The sequence below is a fragment of the Hippoglossus stenolepis genome, chromosome 9 (genome assembly GCF_022539355.2).
Source record: "Hippoglossus stenolepis isolate QCI-W04-F060 chromosome 9, HSTE1.2, whole genome shotgun sequence".
In the NCBI taxonomy this organism is placed as follows: domain Eukaryota; kingdom Metazoa; phylum Chordata; class Actinopteri; order Pleuronectiformes; family Pleuronectidae; genus Hippoglossus; species Hippoglossus stenolepis.
In genome coordinates this window covers 12,091,329-12,116,025 of record NC_061491.1, presented here as the reverse complement: position 1 = coordinate 12,116,025, position 24,697 = coordinate 12,091,329, and the positions used below count along the sequence as shown (strand labels likewise).

Here is a 24,697-nt window from a genome sequence, read left to right as displayed (position 1 = left end):
GCTGGCGATGACTCTGGGTAATTCCCTGGACTCAATCTGGACAAATAGTAGAGTAAACAATGAACTGTGAAAAATAAAATACATATTGCCTATAAATATAATAATGTGCCGCTCATAATGTACATATCCAGGCAGTATGTTGGGTTTAATATAGTTCTGCATAATGATCATTACAACCCTAAATATTGTGGCATATTCAGTTACAAGCCAGCTGTGTAGGTGTCGTATACACTGTTGTGTGCCTCGAGACTATTTCAAATTCAAACCCTTTAAATATGTTTTATATCTTTTTTGATTGCACCTTATTTAGACACTGCTTTGGCTTCCTTCTACGCCAATATCACAATTAAAATGCTGACTGCCGTACCTGTTTTAGTGCGGACATATGGCACTGACTGACATTTAACCTCATGTGGCTATAATGAAAGGTTGTAACTTTTTTTAATAGTACTTCATCTATCCCTCATATTTTGAGGTACTCTCACAGAGATATCCACAGTTCGGCATATTCCCCCATATTGTAATGTATGAGTTCAGTGTTTCGAAACATTGCTTTAACCTACTGGGAGTGAAGCAGGCAAGTCAGAAGTGTAGAGCAAATGAAATATGGTTGATCAAATGTCCAAATCCACTTGAGTTAAACACCTAGACGAGCCGATTCCTCCCTTTTTCTGGAGCTGATGAAAAAACTAGCGACGAGAGGATAGGAAAATAATTGCTTAGACAGCAGAAACAAAGATACAACAAGATCTGACACAGCAGCGTCTGCCACCGGGCCCAGCAAACAAACACATTAAAACACAGGCATGCTGGCAGGGGCTGTAGTACACAATGCGGCATGCAGGGAAGGCAGACATGCATAATAGACCCATCTGCTCTCATAAAGTCAAACACCTGTTCGGCATCATCAAAACAGAGAGCGACATCATTGGTGGCTTTGCCCCTTTGCCCTCATCCTCTTCACAACAACATCCAGTGATCGCCAGGCCAGACCGCACTGCAAAAAATGTGCAGTTATCCAAGATACAGTTTTGAATTTAGACCCAATTCAGCACAATATGATTTGGTCGAAAGAGTCTGAAAGAGCAATACGATACTATACTCACATCCATCAACTAAACAGCCGGCTATTACACACAGTTCATCTGTGGTGGGCATGTGGGTGACTCAGCTTGAACTCATCACTTTGTAATGCGACGTATAGTGCAGGAACAAACATGTACAACACACCTATCCATCACGTACTCTCACGCACCCATGCACAGATGCTCGAATGCACACACACACACACACACACACACACACACACACACACACACACACACACACACACACACACACACACACACACACACACACACACACACACACACACACACACACACACACACACACACACACACACCTCTAAACATTCTACAGTATTGAATCGTTTCACAATGCATTCCTCTGGAATAAAGGCCACAGCTCCCGACTATTTCACAATAGAGTCAGATCATGTGACATGTGGACAAAAGGATAGTGAATGAATGGTATAGACCGGAATAAAAAAAAAAACAGCAGAAAAGGTTTGACATGTGGCCTGATGTAGACATGATAACATCTTTCTCTCGTCGCCCAATTCTAAAATATAGCTAGACAAAGCCGCTACTCAGCCTGAGCCTGTTATGGAATACCAACCAATATATCTACTATGATATATATTCTGTATTGCCGATACATCATGTGATTCGATCAAAATGGATTGTGAGTATCTAAGATGGCAACTTTCGTCTTCATCAGAAGTCTGAGGAAGCAAATAGATCCTTTAACGGAAGCTTTAGGTGTGCGGATTTTCTCTTTTCAAACGTTTTCTGGTGTTTTGCACATGCAACATACTCTTCATCCTTAATGACCATGTGGAATTTCAGATCAATGACTCCTCCCTGGTGATGTTAGGGTCTAAGCTTTAACTTAGTAGTGTAATGGATAAACAGTATCATGCAAAGTGACTATTTCCCCCTCATTTTATGTGCTTATGCTACTTTATTGTTAAATATGTTCATATGTTCACCATTGCTCACAGTCATATCAGCTTGTTCTTTTAGCTAATAAAAGGTGAAATGTATTGCTTTGTTAATTCCACTAAGATTTACTGTGGGAGTGGAGGTGGTGATGGTAAACCAAATGCAGACATTTACACGAATGCCTAGATTTGCACTATTTCTCAAAGTGCCATTCAGTAACAAAGCCTCTCATGTTTCTCAGGCCTCTGTGATAGGTCAAAGGGGCCCGACACACTCCAGTGTCCAGGACTGTAAATGACACCACACGCTGGAATCTGTGTCTGTCGTTTTTGTCAATGTTTAACAGAGCCGCACTCCTGAGGGGGGTCCTGCATTCACTGGAAGAAGATACCTTTGGCATGAGGCAGTCAGGTTCTGTTTTACAGTCTGTTGGAGCGCCAGACTCAGTAGGTTAAGGTCTCTGTCTGGGCATGTACACAGAGATGAACAATGGAGAGAGATTGAGGGATAAAGGGACATTAGGCAGATCGTAATATAGGAGTGTCTGGAGGTAAAGACAAAGGAGGACATCATCTGTGTAACCTGGATCATGAAAGTAGGTTAGGACTACAGTCTGTGACGAAAACAGACCCAGTTTCCTGTGGCATCAGGGGACCCGAGCGTCAGTGAAGTGCTGCGGCCCACATAGCGCAGTTCTCCTGGGGATGGGAGGTGTCGAGGTTGATAGATTGAGGAGAATTAAACGGTGCAAACATATGGAAGCTCACAGATGCAGATGAGGAGGTTTACCTGCAGTTTTTTAAACGTCCGACATTTACATTTCCTTTAATCTGGTTTAGATGGCATCATTTTACTTACAGCGCGGCACTTAAGCTCCATTCTAGTTTCTTTTATACCTCCTTCGCCGCAGCTCAGTGCCATTCATATGGTCTAGAAGAGCTTAGTGTACAAAATGGGCTGAACCTAAATCCTTCCATTGTAATATCTTCTCCAGTATTTCACAATAAAAATCAGGAGACAAGAAGAGACTTGCATTTCAACAGTTCTGCGTAAATCTTGATTGAAAACACTTCACTAACTAAAGTGAAAAGGTGGATAAATAAAGTTTATTCAAAGTCACCAAGTGCTTCACATTAATAAAGTAACCCCATAAAATAGTCACCTACAATAAATATATTGTATTGTAGAATCCCTTCTCTAGTGTTTACTTTTGTTTCCTCCTATATTTTTTAGAATTTTTACTTGCATAAAACACACCACAGCAAATTCCTTGTATATGTGGCAATAAACCCCAATTCTGATTCTGATTCTGAACAAAACGCAAGGATTCAAACACTACAGTGCACACGGTGACACAAATCCAGTGAGAAAATGGGTTTTGAAATGTTTTTTAAGGCTTCAATCTACAGGGAGAGTATCCCATAGTGTTGGGGTCACCACTTTGAAAGCACGATCGAAGTTAGTTATCCGATACGTGAGATGACCAGTAAACCCTGGTTACATGACCTAAGTGACCTATACTTGGGCAGAAGGGATGGAGCGGGTCAGTGATGTAAGCAGGACCATGCAGTGCTCTGTGTGTGTGTCTTAAAATGAATTCTACACTTGACGGGAAGCCGGTGTCAGGGTGATGAGACGGGTGTGATGTGAGACGACCTGGGGAAACAAGGCGGTGACAGAGTGAGGCAGGTCCGGTGATGCATGGAGGAAGTTTCCCATGTGGGAGAGAGGGAAGGCTTCCAGTGATTACACCAGCTCCATCTATCTCCCAGCCTGTCTGTTAACTGAGTCAGTGACAGCCTCGCTCAGGACAACATACACTGAGTGAACAAAGCCTGTCTCTGTCTGAGAATATTCACTGGACCTTGCTCAAGGAGACACTGCAGATTAGTCACTGTCTGATGTGTGTGTGTGTGTGTCTGTGTGTCTGTGTCTGTGTGGACCAGAGGTTGACAAACTGCAGTAATCATATATGACTAATGGCGACTTCACAACGGCAACTTTTCATTCACATCTCTGATAGTACACTGACATCATGTGTGACTCACTTCCTGTGTGCGTGTGTGTGTGTGTGTGTGTGTGTGTGTGTGTGTGTGTGTGTGTGTGTGTGTGTGTGTGTGTGTGTGTGTGTGTCTGTGAATATATACACATCTGTGATCTACTTGTTCTTTCTATTAACACCTCATTCAGAGTGAAGCCCTGTAATGTGCCAGAATATGTGTCTGTGGTTGGGTGGGGTTCACTTCAGCTGTCAAACTGCACCCTGACACCAGCTGCCACACAGAGACACAGGCTGCAAACCACAGTCAGTCCAAAATACGCCTGATGACATGCATGGGCCTCACAAGAAGGAAATTATTTAAAGCAAGAAGTGACATCAGAACACTGCAAGAAAGCAGCTAACACAGGAAGGACAATATTAAGACTAGAATGCTACATACCTCCCCAACAGTGCCCTTATGAAACCACATTTAAATTCACTACATTGGAATCTCCACCGATTTGCATACACATAAATATCAGTCCCCTGAGCATGCCTTATTTTTAAAACAAGTTTGAGTAAATTATTCCCCCGAGAAATCAACACCAATTTAATAAATGCTCCCGCAAGGTTAATGAAAATGATTCCTTTATCTGCACCAAAATCTAATCGGCTCTTCCCTGAACACATTCTGCATCTTTCCACCAGGTTCCGTGCCAATCACTCCAGTAGTTCTTGCGTAATCTTGTTTACAAACCAACCAACAAACAAACTGACAAGGGAGGAAACACAACATCCTTGGCAGAGGTACAAATTATAGTTGCTATAAATGAAAACGGCCAAAAAACTGTTCAAGTTAACATCAGATCTTCACATAGCCAGTTTTACCATCTCTCCACGTCAAGCATTAAATCCATTGTGCCGGGCTGTTTGTGCAGCATGTCCGGTCAATGAGACTGAGATTAGATAAGGCTGCCTGGAAAGCGCTGTCCTTGGGTCTGAGGAGCGGACTCAGCACAAGAGGACATACTGTAACTATGAGACTAATGTTGTGTGCATGCATGTTTGCGCGCGTGTGTAAGATTTAGGACGGAACAGAGACCTTCAGGGCTTTAGAGGCCCCAACAACACATGGAAACATCTACACTATGTGAGGATCATCTGCAGTTGTTAAGATAGTCACAGTGCAAATAAACAAATAAGAGACTGAAAGAGATTATCGCTGCGTATCAACAAGGAGACTGTACGAGTAACATCTGATGTATGACATTTCCATACAAACAACAGCTCTACTGTGTAAAATAATAAATGACTACGTAACTTTGCCTTGTTGCGTAGAAAGATAAATAATGTGTTTACGTGAGTTGAACAGTTTGAACAGTAAAGCTTTGTTCGCGCGTTCACCAAACTTGTGAGGCAGAACACCTTGTATTGTTACCACGGGAAAAATAAGAGGATGCTGGTTAAATTTTTACTCACGGCTTGGAGGAGACTGAGATTAAACAATATTTCATTTGTGCTGGCACTCAAAGCCTGAGTGGGAACAGTGCTCGACAATTATGTACACACAAAGCCTGTGTAATAAAAAGAAGTTAAACATTTGCTAGTGAAAATATCCCTCAGCATACCAAGAGGGCCTCCAAGCAGAAAGCTCCAGTGGTCGAGCTTTGTTTGAGGAGAAAGGTCTTAGAAGGGGTAAACTTTTCCCTGGCATCTCCCCCTGCACCCCTGCAATGGTTCAACATGCCAGAACACCCTGAGGCTGCACACAGACACACACAGACACACACACACACACAGGTTCAAACAGCTATCCTTATAAGGACTTTGCATTGACTTCCATTCATTGTGAACAGCCTAATCAAAACCATATCCCTAAATTTACCCACTACCAACTCATACCTTACCTTAATCTAACCACAATTCCTGACTTACCGCTGACCTTAACCATGGCCTCCCAATGTTTACAAGGTTTTAAAGGGATAGTTCACCGAAATGTGAAAATTCACTCACTATCTACTCACCACTATGCCGATGGAGTGAAGTGGGCGAAGTGTTTGAGTCCACAAAACACTTTTGGAGTCTCTGGAGCAAACAGGGTTGCAGCCAAATCCAATACAGTTGATGAACTGGTGATGAATTTTCCAAACAGCAAAAAACAAGAAAACATACCTCGCTTCTCGTGTGGTGTTTGAAACGGCGTCATTTACACCAAGTTTTTAGCCTAAATGTCGTCTGATCTCCTCCTCGCATCCAATTTGAACGTCTGGGCTTCCGGACACTTGGATGAAACCACAGGAGCAGTATGGAGGCATGTTGCCTTTTACATTTTTTACTATGAGAAGGAGTCACCATTTACTTCAATTGTATTGGATTTGGCTGCAACAAAATTTAACCCTGAAACTCCAAAAGTGTTATGTGGACTCAAACACTTCTCCCACCCCTCTATCAGCATAATGGTGAGTAGATAATGAGTCAATTTCCATTTTTTGGTGAACTATCCCTTTAAGCACTATTGGGTAGCACCACCATGAGTACAACACTAATTTGGAAGAATAGTCTAAAAAACCCCATGCCGTTGCTCTTTCACTGAACTCTATGTGCACCAGTCTTGGCAAATTCAACACTGCAGTTGTTCAGGAATTCTACAAGAGTGCATCCACTCCTAAACCCCCCAGTCCCCTGAGCCCCTTTCACCAGGCATTTTATGCCCCAGGACAGGTTTTGTGTTTCAGGCAACATTGCAGTGATGGACCATTGTCCTCTGAGTACACAGAGCAGCCTTAAGAGGGACTTGTGTGTTTGTGTGTGTGTGTGTGTGTGTGTGTGTGTGTGTGTGTGTGTGTGTGTGTGTGTGTGTGTGTGTGTGTGTGTGTGTGTGTGTGTGTGTGAGAGTACAGGGGGTTGGCATTCGTTGAAAGCAACTCTTTCTCAGTGGGTGCATGATCTGGGGTGCTTCCTCTTTGCTGGCAAAAATTCAACCTAGAAACATCCATGACCTTCCCCCCTCACTGTATGGGGGGAGGCGACCATATGTTTACATAAACAGGTCTAATTCATCAGTTTTCTTCCGGGCCACATTAAACACTGACAGAAGCCACTGTGAGAGGCGTCTTAGAGTGCATGGACCACACCTGTGAACTATAAACCATTCATCTAAGCACCTGGAGAAAACATATCTGTCTGACAATATTTCTAACTTGGGAGCAGCAGCCGCAGCATGCTTCAGTTCCCACTGATAAAAGCAAAAAGTCTGTATGATTAGAAGATCAGGATATAGAGCAAATCGGAAAACAAGTAAACATTCCCCAGGCTGAACCACGTTCGGATAAGACAACACTGCATCCTATTTCAAGATAGGACTTACTGCACCACTGGTGTGAATGACACATTGTTTTTAGGCTGGGAAAAATACATGTATATGCTGAGCAAAGGAAACACCCACAGTATCCAGAGCTTCACTGAAGCATATTCACTTTGGATGCTCACTGGTGAGAGTGTGTGGATCAACAGGGTGGAGAAGGGCAGAGCACCAAAACCAACCAAACCACAGCCCAAAACTGTTGGAGCTTTTACTCAACATAAATGGCCGACTAGCAGACCTTGCCATACGCTGCCTCGGTCTGGGAGTGTGTGTGGGTGGATGGGTGTGTCATCCACACACACACACACACACACACACAAGTCTAACCACTTCCTGGGCCCCACAGAGCAGGTGGAAGCCACGCTGGTATGGCCGAGTCGGGACACCCTTGAGTTAAACATAACGCAAGGTCAGAGCACTGAAAGCGAGGACATTCCATCCCCACCTCCGTAATAATAACCGCACTATCTCCGGCTCCCACTGCATGCCTGGGTGGCTTCGGCTGAACCAGCAGAGCCGGTGAGGATGGAGACAGAGAGGAGTGCAGAGGCACACTGGTGGCCTAGTGGATCAGAGAGGAGGGATGCAGAAAGCAGATGTCTTGTCTGCTCCCACTGAGGGCGGCAGCCAGAGGATGGACGGGACGGCTGCGGAATGGATTTCTGGACAAGTCCCGTAGGAGCGTGTCAACGTTTGCTTCCTCATTCTCCCTCCATGTCAGAGCTACATTACTCTGTCAATTCAGCTCCAGGACCTCAGAGGATGTGGAGTCAGATTGAAGCAAGACACATGGAAACAATAACTTGCTATAAATATACTATAATCTAAAGGTCAAACTGGATGTCTGGCATTATTTCAATGATTTATCTACATAACTGATTGGCATAATTAGGCACATAATCCAGAGAAATCCCCAAAGCCTGGTTCTGCAATCTCCAGATTAAAAATAGCCATCATTTAGTCTTACAAAATCATGCTCTTGGCTCAATGTGATTCCAGCCTCCGGGCAGGATAAGACACGGATACATACACGATCACAAAACACACTCTCACTGCTGACTGCGGTTACATTTTTACCAATTTGCTCCACTCAATAAAAATGATATGTGTCCCTTTATTTTGACAACAAACAAATCGAATACATAGTTCACTGATGTGAATTTAACATAATGCAAGAGTTTAAGTTTGTTAAGCGGAGCATGAAGGGACAGATCTGACCAGCATGTCCTCTCCTCGAAGACATTTTCATTACGTACAAGTGACTGTTAAAGTTGGCAGTACTGGTCCCTCTGGGTTCAGGTGTAGACTGTGTATAAAGATGAACGACACGTCTCCACTTCCTCCTGTTGGACAAAAATAAAGTTAAATAGCCCAGACACTGCTGCCACCATCTATAACTTTTGATGTCATCTGGAGCCAGAGTTTGCGAAGTAATGATCGTGGAGAGGAGCTGCATATATTGTATATCAACCAATCGTGAGTCAGTATCAGCTGTCAAACATGACGTCTATTCGAGATATTTTGGCTTCATTTTTGGAAAGTGGACACACGTTTGCCATTTTAGCTGTTTTCAGACATCACCTCTGGGTAAAATCCGCAGAATTGGCTACGGAGTTTACCCAGAGTTTGCCTTTCACATATGCACCACACAGCGGGAGGTTTTCTGCACAGACGTGTTCACAACAGCATCAAATCCTCCGCATTATTCAGGCGAGAGGTGGAGCAGCCGGGTGCAGCAGGCAGAGGCAGGAGGTGACGTATTAACTCTGCTGCGTAGTTCACATGGTTTTGTCTACAGCACTCCGACACCATCGTCAGCTCTTATCACCACAAACTCTCCTGACTCATTCATCTGTGTCTTCACACAGAAGAATATGGAGGAACTGCGGAGTCTGAAAGCAGCCCAGTGGTTTTACGCCAACAAAGCAATTGAAGCGTTTTCTCCTTCATTAATTGTTTGAGAGCATTTTATGCATTTTCATTCACTGATAACATGTCACTGACTAAGAAAAAAAAAAAATCTACATTCACATGAGAGGCTCAAGCCCTGGCACAAACGTGATATCCGCCGGCACAGAGAAAACAGGGGTGCTTTCACACCGAGGTGGCCCGTCTCATTGAAATGCCACAGACAGGTTCCACAGTGGCATTGAGACAGTGCTTACACACAGAGCCACAGGAAAGTCTCCCAATCTCTGAAAGAGGATCATTAGCATTGGAAACAAAGGCTGAGACACAAATTAATCTTGTGTGAGAAGCAGCGGAGAGCAGATTACACAGTTAAGGAAGCAATGATTGTTGTAGTTGTGAAAAGACGGGAAGTCCCCGATAAAAAAAACCTGATACAGAGACTAAACAGAGGGAAGTAAGAGTTAGGTGTGAATCTTTCATGACGTGTGACTTTAGAGATGAATGTTCAGAGTATCTATCGCCAGTCGTCTTTTTAAATCACCTCTTCATCTCTTTTGATTAACTGCCACTTCAGATTCAATAGAATAATAGAAAGGAAGAAAAACTATCAAATGTGAGATCAGCTCACACCATTGGATAATAACCCTGAAAACACATGAGATCATTCACTTCTGTCTGAAACCAGTGTTAACCACATTAACACTGTGCAGCACCTCCATGAAGAGTTATGTGTTATTGACCTACACCAGCTCATGTGTCTGATATGAACTGCCGCTCCTCAGACGGATCAATACGATGGAGTGTGCCGCACTTCAGGGGGCTAGTGGTGTTTTCCTGTGACATGAATTATAAACAACTGGTAGACATACAACTGGGGCCGAAAGGACGTGGGAAGGTGGTCTTTTTGGAAACCAGTACAAGCGGACAATGTGCGCACACACACACACACACACACACACACACACACACACACACACACACACACACACACACACACACACACACACACACACACACACACACACACACACACACACACACACACACACACACGGGGTGAAAAGCAAGAGAGATTCAGAAAGAGAGACAGAATCAATACCCTATCTTTTCCATTTGCTATATTGCACCATTAGCATTCCTTAAGTATCCTCTTACAATTTACCCCCCCCCACACTCTCTCTCTCGGACACAAACACACTTCGAAAGCTGTGTACTTCTTAAATATGGCTTTCGTTTTAATTTAGCAGACACAAACATCCCGGAAACAAGAACATGTTTCAGACTAAATAACCAAATACCAGCGATGTAAAATGAGCAACCAAAATAATACGCGTACAGCCCAGGGGTGAACGGGGAAGTGTGTGTGTGTGTGTGTGTGTGTGTGTGTGTGTGTGTGTGTGTGTGTGTGTGTGTGTGTGTGTGTGTGTGTGTGTGTGTGTGTGTGTGTGTGTGTGTGTGTGTGTGTGTGTATCTGTGATTGGGGGTGAGAGAGAAAAGGAGAGACAGAGGGTAGACTTTCCATCAAAACAGTATTAAAGTGGACAGTGAGTAAAAATAGTTCTAGGTTAGGTTGGAAGTCTCTTCTGAGCTTGTCTGCTCCGCGCCGACAAATACGAAGCAGATGTTGACATGGGAACTGTGCAGAGAGGAAAACTCGCAGGAAGACCACCACTTCTAATCCACTGGCAAACAGCTAAGAGGGATACACAGCTCTGACCTAGTTCTCAACTTTTGGAGTCTATGTTTTTCTTCCCACTTTTCCCTTGAGGGTGACTGTCCAACACATGCTGCAACCAAAACCACAGCAGATAAGAGACATAAACACGAGGCTGAAATCTTGAGTTTCTAAACTTCTCAACGTTATGCAAAGTAAATGTTTGTGAGCAAATGAACAAGGTGAACTTCAAGGGGAGAAGATATCTTTTGAGATCAGAATTTAGAGGTACTCTGGATTTCAGGCCATAATACAATATCAATAATTATATTCATTTAATATTTAAAGTTAATCATGCAAACTGTTATGTGGAACAATATGCCAGCACACGTCAAGTCAGGTCAGCTGGTATTACCTTATTGTATGAAGCGAATTGTTCTGTATATAGTCTCCTTCATGAAGCCACTACGAGAAAGACTGTAATTACTTGCTGTAATTTCTGTTGTTTTAAGTTTTTATTATCTTCAGTCGTACTTTTTGGATGTAATATTCCAAAATTTCAAATATGGTGTACATATATTCACTTATTTTTGATGCGTCCTATTGTATGGTTTCAAATTTGTTTTTGGTGGACCCCAGGAATGCTAGCAGTGGGGCACAGTTACAATGTTGATCCTGATATATACACAAATCAATAGCAATACAACAAAAGTCCAATAAAGATATCTAATATATAAATAAAGAAGAGTTTAAAACCACAACCTTCACTCAGGAGCAGAAATTGGTCTCACATTTATCAGGTTAATCATCGATAGAGTTTTTTTATTATGATGTTTTATATGTTCGACCATATTGCCCTCCCCTTAGTTAAATAAGAGCCATTATGAAAAACTAATATCAAACAATAACCTGGTGCAGGTGCAGGCATCATGACAAAAGTATTCTCAACTATTTAGGCTTATTTAAACATCACACAAAAGCTCTTCTCAGCACAGAGGCAGGTCTCTGAATGGACTCGTATTAGTTGTGGAAATGCTGCAGCGAGGAGCTGTTATTCTGGGGACGTGGAGGCAGAGACACAGCTCCTCCAAGTTGAATTAAAACATCACAGAGAGCAGAGCGAAGATTCAAAGTGAGCCAAGTGTGTGGAGGCAGAGACATCAGTCCCAGCTGGAAGTGTGTGTGTGTGTGTGTGTGTGTGTGTGTGTGTGTGTGTGTGTGTGTGTGTGTGTGTGTGTGTGTGGAGGGCAGAGTTGTGTAGAGGACAATCAGAGGCTTCTTACCTGTGAGGAGTCCAGGAAAACGCTCTTTCTGAACTTCCCTCGCCGTATCTCCATTTCAAGCGCAGAGCCGCGGGCGACGGTGGCTCTGGCTGTTTGATTTCGGCAAAACATCGCCTCTGTGCTTCCTGGCAACTTCACACACACACACACAGAGAGATAGTCCCAGTGCGGAGACGATCAGATGAACTTGTACTCGGGAATCGCTACGAAGACTGTAACAAACAGCCAGGCGCGGCGGATCCAGGTGCCCCCCCCCTGCACCGCCGAACGAAAAAGTCCCCAGAGATCAAAAACCTCACCCGGACCAAACAGGGATGTCTCTGGCGAAGCAGCAGCTGAGACACAGCGAGTCCCACAGCAGAGAGGAGAAACACCCAGAGAGTTCAGGAGAGTCCTCATCCACAGCTGACTTTTCACTTTCACCACTCACACTGCGCGTCCCGTGTGACACAGTGACACATGTGGAGGAGTTCAGACCGAACTTTGCTCCACTGAGACCTCTGCTGGTGTGTGTGTGTGTGTGTGTGTGTGTGTGTGTGTTCGTGTGTGTGTTCCTGTACTTACCTAAGTGAGAATCATTTTAAGCATAAACGATAGTGAAGATATTTTGGCGGTCCTCACTTCTTCCAAGGGTTGTTTGAGGGTTAAGACTTGGTTTTAGGGTTAGGGTTAGAATGAGTTGTTAGTTGTTAGTTGTTAGGTTTAGGCTCAGGTTAGGTTTAGGTGTGGGTGCAGGTAAGGTTATTTGTAGGTTAGGGTAGGTTTAGTTTAGATTAGGTTAGGTTTAGGTCAAGGTTAGAGTAATAGGTTTAGGTGTAGGTTAAGGTAAGGGTTAGATTCAAGGTTATATAAGTATCAGAGTAAGTCTCCAGGAAATCACTGAGCCGTGTGTAATTGTGTGGACTTGCACAGTATTGTGAGGACCATTTACGGCCTAGAACCTATGAAGTGAGGACATTTTGGGTAAGGGGCATTGGAATCATTATTCCAATGAGTGTCCTCGCTAAAACAGACATACAAACGTGTGTGTGTGTGTGAAGTATAAAAACATATGTATGTGAACAAAGATCAAATTATTTTATCCACATTTATAGGCCTAACATTTTCATTCTGGCATATAGCTTTCAAGATATAAACATTTAAAAAACGTACAAACATTATTAACATCTTTTCCTCTCATGTGTGTTTTGTACGATATTTCCTTTGTTTACTTTGCTTTCAAAGAGAAGAGTCCACACCACACGACCATTCACTGTACTTATTTTCAGTAACAAGACATCACGGGGACATCTGCCTGTGCGTTTATAGAGCTTCACAAAAGGTAATTTACATATAAAAGTATATGGTGTGGAACCTGCCATGTTTGATATCGCTGCAAGGCTTTAGGTCTTCACTAAAATACTTAAATTTTAGGGGATGTTTGGCATCGTGAATCCACCAGTGGGTCCAGCTGGGTCCATGAAGTTAACAGCTCGTGGTTTTCACAGCCTCTTGAATGAGAAAACAACACCTCACCCTAAAAGATCCAGAGTCTGTTTAAACTACATGTTTTAAATAGTGTTTATTTAATGCACCTTTGACCCATGACAATCAATAGTTCTTCAATAGGCTACCAATAATGCAGCCTACATACGGAGGGCTATACAATGGGGGTATTCGTTTTCCCTTTGGTTTAACATTTTATTTATGAGCATCTGCAGTAGAGCATGAAGCTCCAGCAGGAATGTGATGCAGGAACGTTTTGTGGCGGCACCACGACTTCAGTTCACCTGCTGTGAGTGGAATTCCGAAGGGTCAAAAGGTCATCGAGGATCGGTCTCGCCAAGGCAGAGGTCATATCCTCGTAGTCGGTGATAGATGTCTGCTGGGAAGTCACATGAGAAGTCCCACAGGAAAGCACATTTTATGCAGATAAGATCCAGGTAAAGGGTCTCACATTTAACTTGGCACAGTTTGAGTTATGAACTGTCCACCAGCTGTCATGGCAGCCATGTGTGTTTGCTCTCCATTCAATGAGTTTCAAGTGAGCATTGTACCTGTGTCCGCACAGACCAGAAAAGACAGTTTATTTATAAAGCCCAGTTCATACACAGAGGAAGATTCCAGGTGCTGTACAAAATCAATTTAAAATCAAAAAGCACAACTTAAAACACTTAAAAAAAACACATTCAAAAAGGATTGAAAGAAGAAGAATAAGAGGTAAAGACAGTAAAAGAGGTGAAAAAAATAGAATAGAGACTTAAATAATGTAAAGATAGGTAAAGGAGTAAAGTTATACATATATAATAGACACAAATATGCAAAATAATAAAACAAAACAAGATAAAATAAAATAAAAAGATGACATGACAGTACAGTGAAGTTCTCACAGATCTCAGATCTTTTACTCAAACTAAAAGTAGCCTCAGTACCCAAGAGTAGAAATACACAAGTCCAGCTTTCAACATTTTATTCAAGTAAAAACACATATTAGCAACAACATATATCAAAAGTAAAAGTAGCCATCATGCTGAATGGCCCACTATATTAGTGGATTATAGTTATTGATTAATGAATGAGCTCATCACTTTAATGCATCCTCAAAGGGAGAGTGTGAATCCCCCAATTACCAAAGCTTCAGTTGTGTTTCCTGCTCACAGTACGACTCCTACACTGATATATACTGTTTCTCTTGAGATGATCTAAATATATGAGCATCAAAAGAAAGAGGAATCACAGGAAGCTGAAAGCCTTGAGTCAAAAAGGGCTTTGTCAACACAAGCTGTAAATCAGTGCATTAAGATAAAGTCTAGAATGGCTGTAATTGGGAGCTGTTCAGTATGATTTGCCAACTATTTACAACAAAATTGATTCAACATTAGATACACAATTAACTGTGGAAATCCTCACCGTCTGGCATCCCAGTATCTTTTTGTGATGGCGAGCGTGTTTTGTTCATTTTTGTCATGAGTTGTAAACAGCCTTGATATTGCAATCTGTCGTCTGTCAGCCAATCATCAAATCTTAATTCAGGCTCCGTCTGCAGACATTTGTTTCGGAAAGAGACTTTACTCAGTTATTCAACAGTTTGTTGTGCTGTGCTTGTTGCTGAACAAAGTCTCACACAATCCCGTGATTGAGTTCAGACTAAACATATTTGTAATGGTTTGCCGAATGGTCTCGGACACAACCCACAACCATTAGCCCCATGCACTCACTTGTGTTAAATGGTGTTTGCACCACAATCTTAAAAATGCAATGATGACTATTGATCAGCAGTAAGTGCTTGGTCTCTATGGGAAAAGGGGAAAGGGGCTTGTGCAGCCCCTGTTCTTCTTTTTTAATCTCCCCCAGTCTCTTATTTAAAAGCAGGATGTTTGTTGATGTTCGGAGCTTGAGTAAATAACTGAAGGCGCTGTAACTCACGCAGCAGTGAGATCTCACTTGGATGTCTGTCTGTTTCCTAGAAGGGACTATGTGAAATGCAGATTATGTTTACATGCCTCATGCCGCTCCAGTCAGTGGGGGGTAGACAGTCACAGCGAGAAGCAGTGCTTTCCCAAGCGAGGCCTGACCCTCTTTTAACTCCTCGCTGGGCTCCATCGAGCCCTTTGGGCAGCTCAGTTTGCCGCAGAGTCGGGCGAGCAATGGGCTTATGTGCAGGCTTTGCCGCGGTAGATTTTAAACCCATCTGTGGGGAAAAGATAGGTCTGGTTTATCACCTCTCATTTTTTATTGCATATTCTATTTGTAAATCCCACAAACTACACACAGCCACTGTTCCATCATCCTTTTCTCTGCCGTTTTCTCCCGTTTGCATACAAAAAAAGGAAAACAAAAAAAGTGACTGCTACAGTGAGAATCAGATACAGCAGTCAACACGGGCACAGTGGGCTGTAAAATGCAGACCACAGTCGGTACACAAACAAAAGAGCTGCTCTTCACTCAGAGAGCGGTGGCTATGGAGCAGCTGGAGGAGGATCACATGGTATAAAAAAAACAGGACACAATCATGCTGTTACATCCCAACACAAAACCCTATTCTGTTCCTCTCTCTCTCACACTCACGCACACACACCGACAGTGTAAGATCAATTGCCCACCAGGTTCGAACCAGAGGAGTGGGTGTAAACAGGCAGAAAAATCACCAGTGTAGATAATACAGGAAATCTGTTTAGCTTTCTGTTTGAACGTGCTACAGGCTCAGCAGAATGACTGTGGCCGCTCCAACTGTAATTACATGTGGGTTTACTGTGTTCTAAATATAAACCTACATTCAGTATTTGCAACCATTGCCCAACGGTTCTTACATTACTGAACCTCAAACATTCCAGGATCTGTTTTCAGGACAACTCAGGGATGAAAATACACCAATATTTTTTTTTGATAAACCCAGTTATCACAGCACAGTATATTAGAGCTAAGACAGAAAGAAACCTCGGGTTCTGCCACATAAAGTTATGCAATACGAGTATCCATCAATTCTCCTTTAGGTTTTCTCATCAATGTTCAAATTCTGCCTGGTTGAGTTTGTTGAGTGTAACAGATAATCGGACAAAACGTTTTCAATGATCTTAATGTCTCAGCGATTTTGTTCAGGAATCAATCTTTATCTGCACATACGGCTCAATGTGTCACACTGTCTGTAGCCGAATCCCCGCCTGCTATCACCCTGAAATATGCATCAATCTTATGGGAGTTGGAAAATATTATGATGGATGTGAACCTATATTGGGCAGAGGATAAGGGGACACCTCAGGGAAAACGCAGGGCTGAGACGCAAGGAATATACTGGAATGATACTCTGAATTAACTGCGTGGAAATCGCCTGAGGGACTGAAGCAGGACTCACGTCTGATGTGCAGTCAAACTCTGAAGAAAGTCAAGTGAGAAGCAGACACACTATTAGAAGTGGACGATTCCTCTGTACGATAGTGACTCTGTGCAGGTTTAAACACCATGCTGTGATGTATTCATGCTACCTTTCCCTATAACATGAATATATTATACTAGTCTGACTTCTGCTGGACAATACTTGCCATTACAACAACACACCGTTTTGGGGGCACACACATTTGCATAAATAACCTAAATCAAACTCTTCCCTCATTTGCTAATAGTTAAAAGAAATTATAAAAAACGTGTTAATAATTTTATTACACTCATCTACTGTCCAAGAAGTTTTCATTTCACAACATTGTGTGTAAGCAGGAGAATTCACAGTTAAAAGTGAAACCAAAAAACCAAGCCAGTTACCAATGCTGCTCTGATAGCTTTTATTTGATCTATTTACAAAGAATACAAAACTCTGGTCCTTGAACTGTGGTGAACAATCTTTTCACAGCAAGTACACTTAACTCATGAAGTTTCTTTTTGACACAAGAATGAAATCTTGCCTTGATCATTTCATTTGTGGTGCAGTTTTGTCCAGTTGGCAGCTTCTTTGCGACCTTGTTTCAAACCCTGTGAAAAAAAAAGAAGAGTCGGAATACAAAGTTAAGAGAGCTCCACTTTTAGAACACAAGGACTCCCACCTATTATGAACCTTTGATAAGTAGAATCACTGTCTCACTTGAATACGTCTGCCAACCAGTCAAGTAGCAACTTACATAAATGTCTGTAAAACCTCATATGTCGTGAAGACCTTGAAGTAATTTAATAAAGAGTAATAAATGTATTTTGTCCTGATAAGTGTTATTCTTGTGTTTTAGCCAAAAATGTGTCATGAGGTCCCAGTGACCTTGATCTTTACCTTTTGAGCACTAAATTACAAGTGTCCATTACTCAGTACAAGTGAAGTGTGTTCAATTGGAAGATATTATGTTCCCTAAAGTAAGACGTATGCAAGGACAGACAACAAAAAATCTTAAATCCTTGAGCTTCAGCTGTCACTGGTGGCGTGGACAAAAATACTCTTCTAGTTGAGAAGCATCACAAGATGGAGCAACTTTACCAAAAAAGCAAAAAGGGTCCAAATGGCCATTAAAATACAACTGTTCCCTCTTTTATAGCCCACAATAAGCCAGTTAGCCTCTGTGCACGTACCAGGTAGTATCCTGTGTGATATCCACTCATGTACCAGGAGATGAGCACGCTGCCCAAGGCCTCATCATCCACCATGTCGGGGCTCATGGGTGGAGGTGGAGGGATCATCTGAGACACATAGAGCAGAGGGAGTGTGATCAGAATGTAAAGACTGGAGGCTGATGATATTTTTAGTCAATCACTAACATAAACAGTTTGTTTCTCATCTTACCCACTGGATTAAAAAAAAAAACACAACCTAACCCTCAGATAAATCAGTATCTGCTGTAGCTTCTGCATTTATATGTAAGACATATTGCCAACTCACTGGTGGACCAAACGGCATCATGGGAGGCCAGGGAGGAGGTACAGGTCCATGATCACCAGATCGCCTGGTTCCCTTCTACAGGACACAAAGGACAAAAAGTGATTGAAAACCACGCACAGTAATCTCAGTATTCAAAGATCATTTTAATTAGGTTAAAATCTACATATAATAAATGATATCTCAAGCCATTCAGGTCTAATCATGCAGCTCATGTGCAACTGCAAGAAGGCTCAAGAATTCATACACTCTTTTTAAAAGACATTTTATCATTCTTCTTTTAATGACTTTAGGTATATAGAGGTACATCATCACAGAGTGAGAACATAAATTTCAGCATAAATCAAATAAAAGTTATTGCAATCCAATACAATGCACTTGTGTTAAATGCCAACTCTGGGCAGACTTTGTTTATATTCCATTTTCATTGCTCACATGGTAAACGGTTTATTGTTCACATTTCATTTTACCACGAGTTCAGAGCCAAACTCCTCACTAAAGTAAAATAAATTAACATTTTAGTTTCAAGCGGTAATAATGAACGACACCAGTTTATTATCAGTTCACTTTGCTCTCTGAATGATAACAGAAGACAAAAGGTTCAGACTTGTTTCTTACCTGTTTGAAAGCATGCATGGGGGGTGGACCTGGAGGAAACCCGGGGAAGCCGGGAGCCCACATAGGAGGAGGTTCTTTGGGGGCCTTGGACTTCTGGGCTTTACTGTGTGTCTGTTGTTTGTGTCGGTTTGGTGTGGAGGACTCACTCCCCTCTGTTGATGATTCCGCCTCATTTACCTGAATTGCACAGACACACCGCTGTAACCATGATTTGACATTTTCTCTTTTATACTTTGGAATTGAATTTCTGAAATAAAAATATAAATGTGACTTTGGAAGCAGGGAAAATAAGAACAGTTCAAAACTGAGGTGAATTCATTTACAATCCATATAAGATGCAAGAGCTATGCAAATCACAACATAATTTTTGGACTGCTTGTGAGATAGCAATTAATTTGTTATGTTGATTGGATTCCAAGAGGTATTATTTGATGAAGCACTTTGACATTTATCTCACTGACCTCATGTCAGTAGCTTTCTGCACATATAACCAGTCAAATGAATAGACAATGAAGAACTTTTGGGCGAGAAATTGGGACAGTAAATCAAGGATTAAGACTTCATCCCATTTTACTAACAAAAGTTAATATTGTGTTGTGTGTATTTGAAGAGTGAAAGACAAACTTGTGGGAACTGTTTGAGGGGATGATGAGTACAGTGTAAAGCAGGTGATCTATTTTCAAATTAAATTGCATGTGTAAAAGAGGTGAAAATAAAAAAAATTCTGTTTGGAAGGAAGCTGATTTCTTATGATTGTGAGCAAAATCTGACTTTTACAAAAAGATATTTCAGTCAAGCTATCAGATGTTGTTGTTTGGACATGACCTCACATCCTTTACATTTGGCACAATGGAATAATAAAAATGTATTTGATGACTCAAAAAGGTGCGAAATACATCATCATTAACCTGTTACATAAACTAGTAAAATATTATTTAAAAACAGTGAATACAAAGTTTTTCGTAATAACAGAATAATAAAATCAGTAAAACGTTGTATTTTTGCTGCTTTACCTTGACATTTGTTTCCTCATCACCCTCTGAAATCTCTGCTAGCAGGTCTTCAAGTTTCTGCTCCTCCTGGTTGCCGTAGTCTGTATAAACAACCGTACAGGTGGCACTCTTCTCGTCTATAGAGGAGATTGTGGCTGCATAGAGCTGACCATCCTCTGACCAGTAAGCACAGCACGAGTCCCCGACCTGCCACTGAGACACAACATAGATCTAAATTAAGATCGAGGTGCAGGCTGCCCCCTGGTCTGAAGTGAAGTAAAAGTAAAGCTCGTGCACATAAGGGAAATACTGATGAATCACACAACAGGAGTAGAGCACAAATTGTTCATTTGAACAATTGCATTTTCCAATTCCAACAGTCAAAAGTTGTCCTTTCTCTTCCTTAAGAGAGACTGTAGTTGTGTCAACATGTTTAAGAGAAACATTAAAATCAGTTAAAATTGTACACACTTCTTTATCTGGCGGTGCGTTGGTCCTTTTCCTGCTCTGGTTCTTTTTGTTGTTTTTGCGTTTTTTCCCTGGTTGGTCTTTCTTTGACGCTTGTGGCTCATCTTCACCTTTAAGGGCAGTCTGGCAGAGAAAGCAGCGGCACCAGAAACATGCAGTTAGTGAGAGACACAAATATTTTACACACATATACAATGCACAACATATAACTTACCTTGAAGGATGCTACTGCCTTGTCATAAGCCTTAATGAGTGCTGTGTCATCCCAGATGTCAGAGTCATCACTCTGGAACAGAGAACCAGACATTTAGAGCCTCAACTAACAAACATGTCCTAATCAGCGGGAAAAAAAATAGATCAGCTGTAAAAGATTGTGGGAAGAGTTTGTATGTGATCTTGATTTATTTGACGTGTTGCCCATTGCATCCTCTCCATTGTGGGGAAAGGATGCTACAGCTGTGGAAGTGCAACATCTGTGTGCAGCTAAACCTGAATTCCCATTACGTTTGTATCAGACATTATATCACAACATCTCCACGTCAGGCAGACTTCTGATTTAACCCTTTTTTGTTTCTTTGTTACCCAACTTAGCCCAACTCGTTTTGTAGCTTAGCCTGTTAGCTTCCGCCTCTACAGCGGCTGGAAAGGCTGCCTACGTGCTGTTCTCTCGGGCCTGCTGGTGTGTGTTGTCACGAACCTGAGCAGATCCGCGGGTAAACAACGTGTCTTCGCAGCCATTCGCCATGGGAAGGTGCGCTGAGCTCGCTGCTAATTGCTAATTGCTAAACAAGTAACAGGCAACGTGCGTCGCAACCTGTGACGCGCTAGAGCAGTGATGACGTATATACCTTGCGACGCATCGGTTGGCTTGGTAACGACGGTAGCTAGTTGGGTCCACTACTTGTAAACACACAGTTAGTCGTGAATTCTGGATGGAATTACCGATATTAACTTCAAACTACGAGCACCGGAGTTCGTACTCTTCACCGAGCGACCCGCTGAAGATGACCGACTCCTCTCTGAGTTCTCTGGGGGCCAAAGTTGTTGTTGCTTCGTCCAGCGATGAAAACCACCCTCCAGAAAACATCATCGACGGGTGAGTGTGGCTTCTTCTGTTCGAGTTAAAGTCTGGTGTCCAGTGCTCCTTTATCCGCATCGATGTTGTCAACAGCTGACGATGTTTTGCTCGTCTCTTCCACCCAGAAACACTCAATCGTTTTGGATGTCCACCGGGTTGTTTCCTCAGGAGTTTATCGTCCGCTTCTCTGAGCCCACGAGCATTTCCGCGGTGACAGTGGACAGCCACAACGGTTTGTATAGATGTGGTTTCGTCATCAAACTGTGACAGTCACATACATTGAGATATTGGGAAAGAAGTGCTCCCTTGTGCCTTGATGTCCTCCATCACACACTGCGAACAAACGAATGAACTAGAATGACAGGAAAGTGCATACAAGACCCAACAGTGCTCTTATAAAACTACATTTGAATTCACTTTTCCCTGATTTTTTTGTTGGATCTGCACCAAATTGCACAGACACCTAAAGATCAGTCCCCTAAACATCTTTCATCAAGATCACAGAAATATTCTCTGGGAAATCAGTGAAAATGTTGCAAAACTCACAAAGTTAGAGGAAGTGATTTTTTTTAAAGTTCCTGGATCCACGCCAGCATCTACATCAACATTGAATGGGTTGTTTCCCGACCCATACTGCGTCTTTCCACTGAGTTCCGTGGTAATCGGTCCAGTAGTTTTTGCGTAGTCCTGCTAACTAACAGTTAACAACCAAACAACCAAACAAACACAATCTCCTTTGCGGCGGTAGTAAACGCTTTCCTGAATTTGTCCAATTTGTGATTAGTTAGTTTTGAGAGAAGACCTAATATGTGTGATATCCACAAATTGATTGGGGGGGACCTGTGGAGCCAAATATACTTTTTATATAAAAAATACAATATTGATTAACAAGAGATTTGCTGTCTCTATGAAGAGGAAATACAGGATTGTGGTTAAATAGATAAATGAAAAAGACAGAGTAAATCATTTACTGGTATCACAGAATAAACCTCTTTCCGAAGCATATAAATGTGATCACAAGACCAAACAGGTGTATAAATCTACCTTTGTGTATTTTACATTCACAATATAGATTTGAGTTGTTTTACAACATTTTCTAGAGGCAAATAGGTGTAAAATAATTTCCATGGAAAAAAATGTAAGTTTATGTTAGTCTATAGAATTAGAAATACATTTCAAGATACCGGTGCTAATCTTAATCCAATCCGCAGAACTAAATTCTACCCCCGGATCACGCATAGGGAATCATTAGCAGATGAATCAGAGTACAGCAGTAGAGCATAAATCTAAGAAATTATATATTTCCTGGGTTTGGCAGAGTTCATGGATTTTTCCATTTCCAACAGTCTCAAGTTTCCCCCTTTCATCCTTAAAAGAGACTATATACGAAATGACAGACAGAGATAGATAACAAAAGTTTAAGAGGAATGATAAAATTATCTAGAATTTGCTCAAACAACCTTAAAGAGTCACGGTGCTGCAAAATCTATACGACCCCAGAAAATTACTCCTGTTGCTAAAATATCCGGATTCAGTGCCAGGGGAGACTGAACAGAAATGGGAATATTTTTTTTACATCAGTCCAAATCAGTTGTGTTTCACAATTACTAATATAATTGCAAAGAGAAGTTATCTGATCTATATTGATGAGTGGACAGAGTTAAGCCTTTTAAGATTCAAGACTAATCCATAAAGTATCAGTTTATAATAATTTGAAAGATTTGACCAATATTATAGTTGTAGATCAGGTAGGGATTAACTTCCCAGTTTCTTCAGCTCTGTGACTTTAGAGAAGCTGACTCTCTGATGTTTGCTGTTCCAAATATAATTAGAGATAGAGTTCAGAGACTTAAAAAGTGCTGGAGTCAAAACAATAATTCATCCACTCAGGATTAATCCTAATGGCCTTGGCAGAGAGGTTAATAAATAATAACAATAAAGGTGACACAGAGGGCACCCCCGTCTGCATCCTCGGCACACTGGAGAACCGTCAGACCTCAGGCCATTTCTGTTGACAAGGACTATCGAATCTGAGGAAGGAATTTTAATCTCCTTAATAGACTTGAACCCAAACCAAATTTTTAGAACACAGAGAACAAAAAAAAGAACATTTCACAAAGACAAAGGCCTATAAATGATTAATACCAGGTCTTTATGAGTGTTAGGATTCAAGACTATTATATATATATATACTGAGTTTTCTGAGACTCAAGGTTTCTGTTGGGTCAATGGTATTTGTAATCAGAAGTAAAAAGGCCTATATTTTATATTATGACCTGCTGAGATCACAGAAACTGTATGAAAAGTCAAGGGAGTATCAATGTGATTACATGTTATACTGAAGGGGGCTTAAACGCCTGCACCAAATTTCATGGCAATCAATCCAACAATTGACTGAAGTGGTGGACTGACTGCTTGAAGCCATGCTGCTGGAATTTACTACGTTTTACCAGATTTACTGTGGCTATTGTCGAAAGGAGTTTGTTTTTAGGCATTATGTCCAGACCAAGATGTTCTCAGTTTGTCATATTTTCTTCACGAAATCTAAAATTCAGCTTTTTTTTCTTTTGCAGTCAAGCAGCTAAGGATTGAAAAGAACACCTCACAAAATGCCTCTCAGTTTGAGTTTGTCACAGAGAAAGGTAAGAGAGAACATCCGTCTACAATATGTGTTTGAACATTTAGTTTAAATACCAAAGAATTGGCAGAATTTGACATTAACAATCTGATTGTTTTGTAGACTTTGAACATACAGAAGGGCATCTTCAGTCAAACACTCTTTCAGTAAGTATAAATTAGATAATTATTATTGTGTAAAACACATGAATCTATATAATAAGCAGGTAAAACATCAGCTTGTCGATATTTTGTCTTTCAGCTGAATGGAAGCAGCGCAATCCACCTTCGTTTTATCATCACGACAGGATATGATTACTTTGTTTCAGTTCACAGAGTCACTGTACAAAATTGACACACTTGGTTATTGTGAATTAAAGCAGATTTTTTTTTTAAAA

The 24,697-nt window shown here is 41.6% G+C and overlaps 3 protein-coding genes across 3 annotated transcripts in view; 1 reads left to right on the top strand and 2 right to left on the bottom strand.

The window, feature by feature from the left end:
• The window catches only part of rtkna (rhotekin a), a 64,443-nt gene extending 51,786 nt beyond the window's left edge, over window positions 1-12,657 (bottom strand). Inside the window, exon 1 of the mRNA XM_035165098.2 lies at window positions 12,200-12,657. Coding sequence (XP_035020989.1) covers window positions 12,200-12,310 — 111 coding nt within the window. The 5' untranslated portion in view covers window positions 12,311-12,657. The remainder of the gene's footprint in view (window positions 1-12,199) is intronic.
• A 4,773-nt stretch (window positions 12,658-17,430) lies between these two features.
• smn1 (survival of motor neuron 1, telomeric) lies at window positions 17,431-21,449 on the bottom strand. The gene is made up of 8 exons (XM_035166474.2): window positions 21,303-21,449; window positions 20,820-20,891; window positions 20,609-20,728; window positions 20,159-20,350; window positions 19,146-19,322; window positions 18,531-18,605; window positions 18,224-18,331; window positions 17,431-17,641 (listed from the first exon to the last, which is right to left on the bottom strand). Exons 1-8 carry the CDS (start codon window positions 21,348-21,350, stop codon window positions 17,585-17,587), a joined length of 849 nt encoding a protein of 282 aa, XP_035022365.1. The 5' UTR covers window positions 21,351-21,449; the 3' UTR covers window positions 17,431-17,584.
• Window positions 21,450-21,537: 88 nt separating this feature from the next.
• On the top strand, window positions 21,538-24,697 carry LOC118115371 (heat shock protein family B (small) member 11). Its single transcript, XM_035166475.2, has 5 exons — window positions 21,538-21,701; window positions 21,809-21,915; window positions 24,257-24,325; window positions 24,424-24,467; window positions 24,562-24,697. The coding sequence occupies exons 1-5, from the start codon at window positions 21,538-21,540 to the stop codon at window positions 24,652-24,654; spliced, it is 477 nt and encodes a 158-aa protein (XP_035022366.1). The 3' UTR covers window positions 24,655-24,697.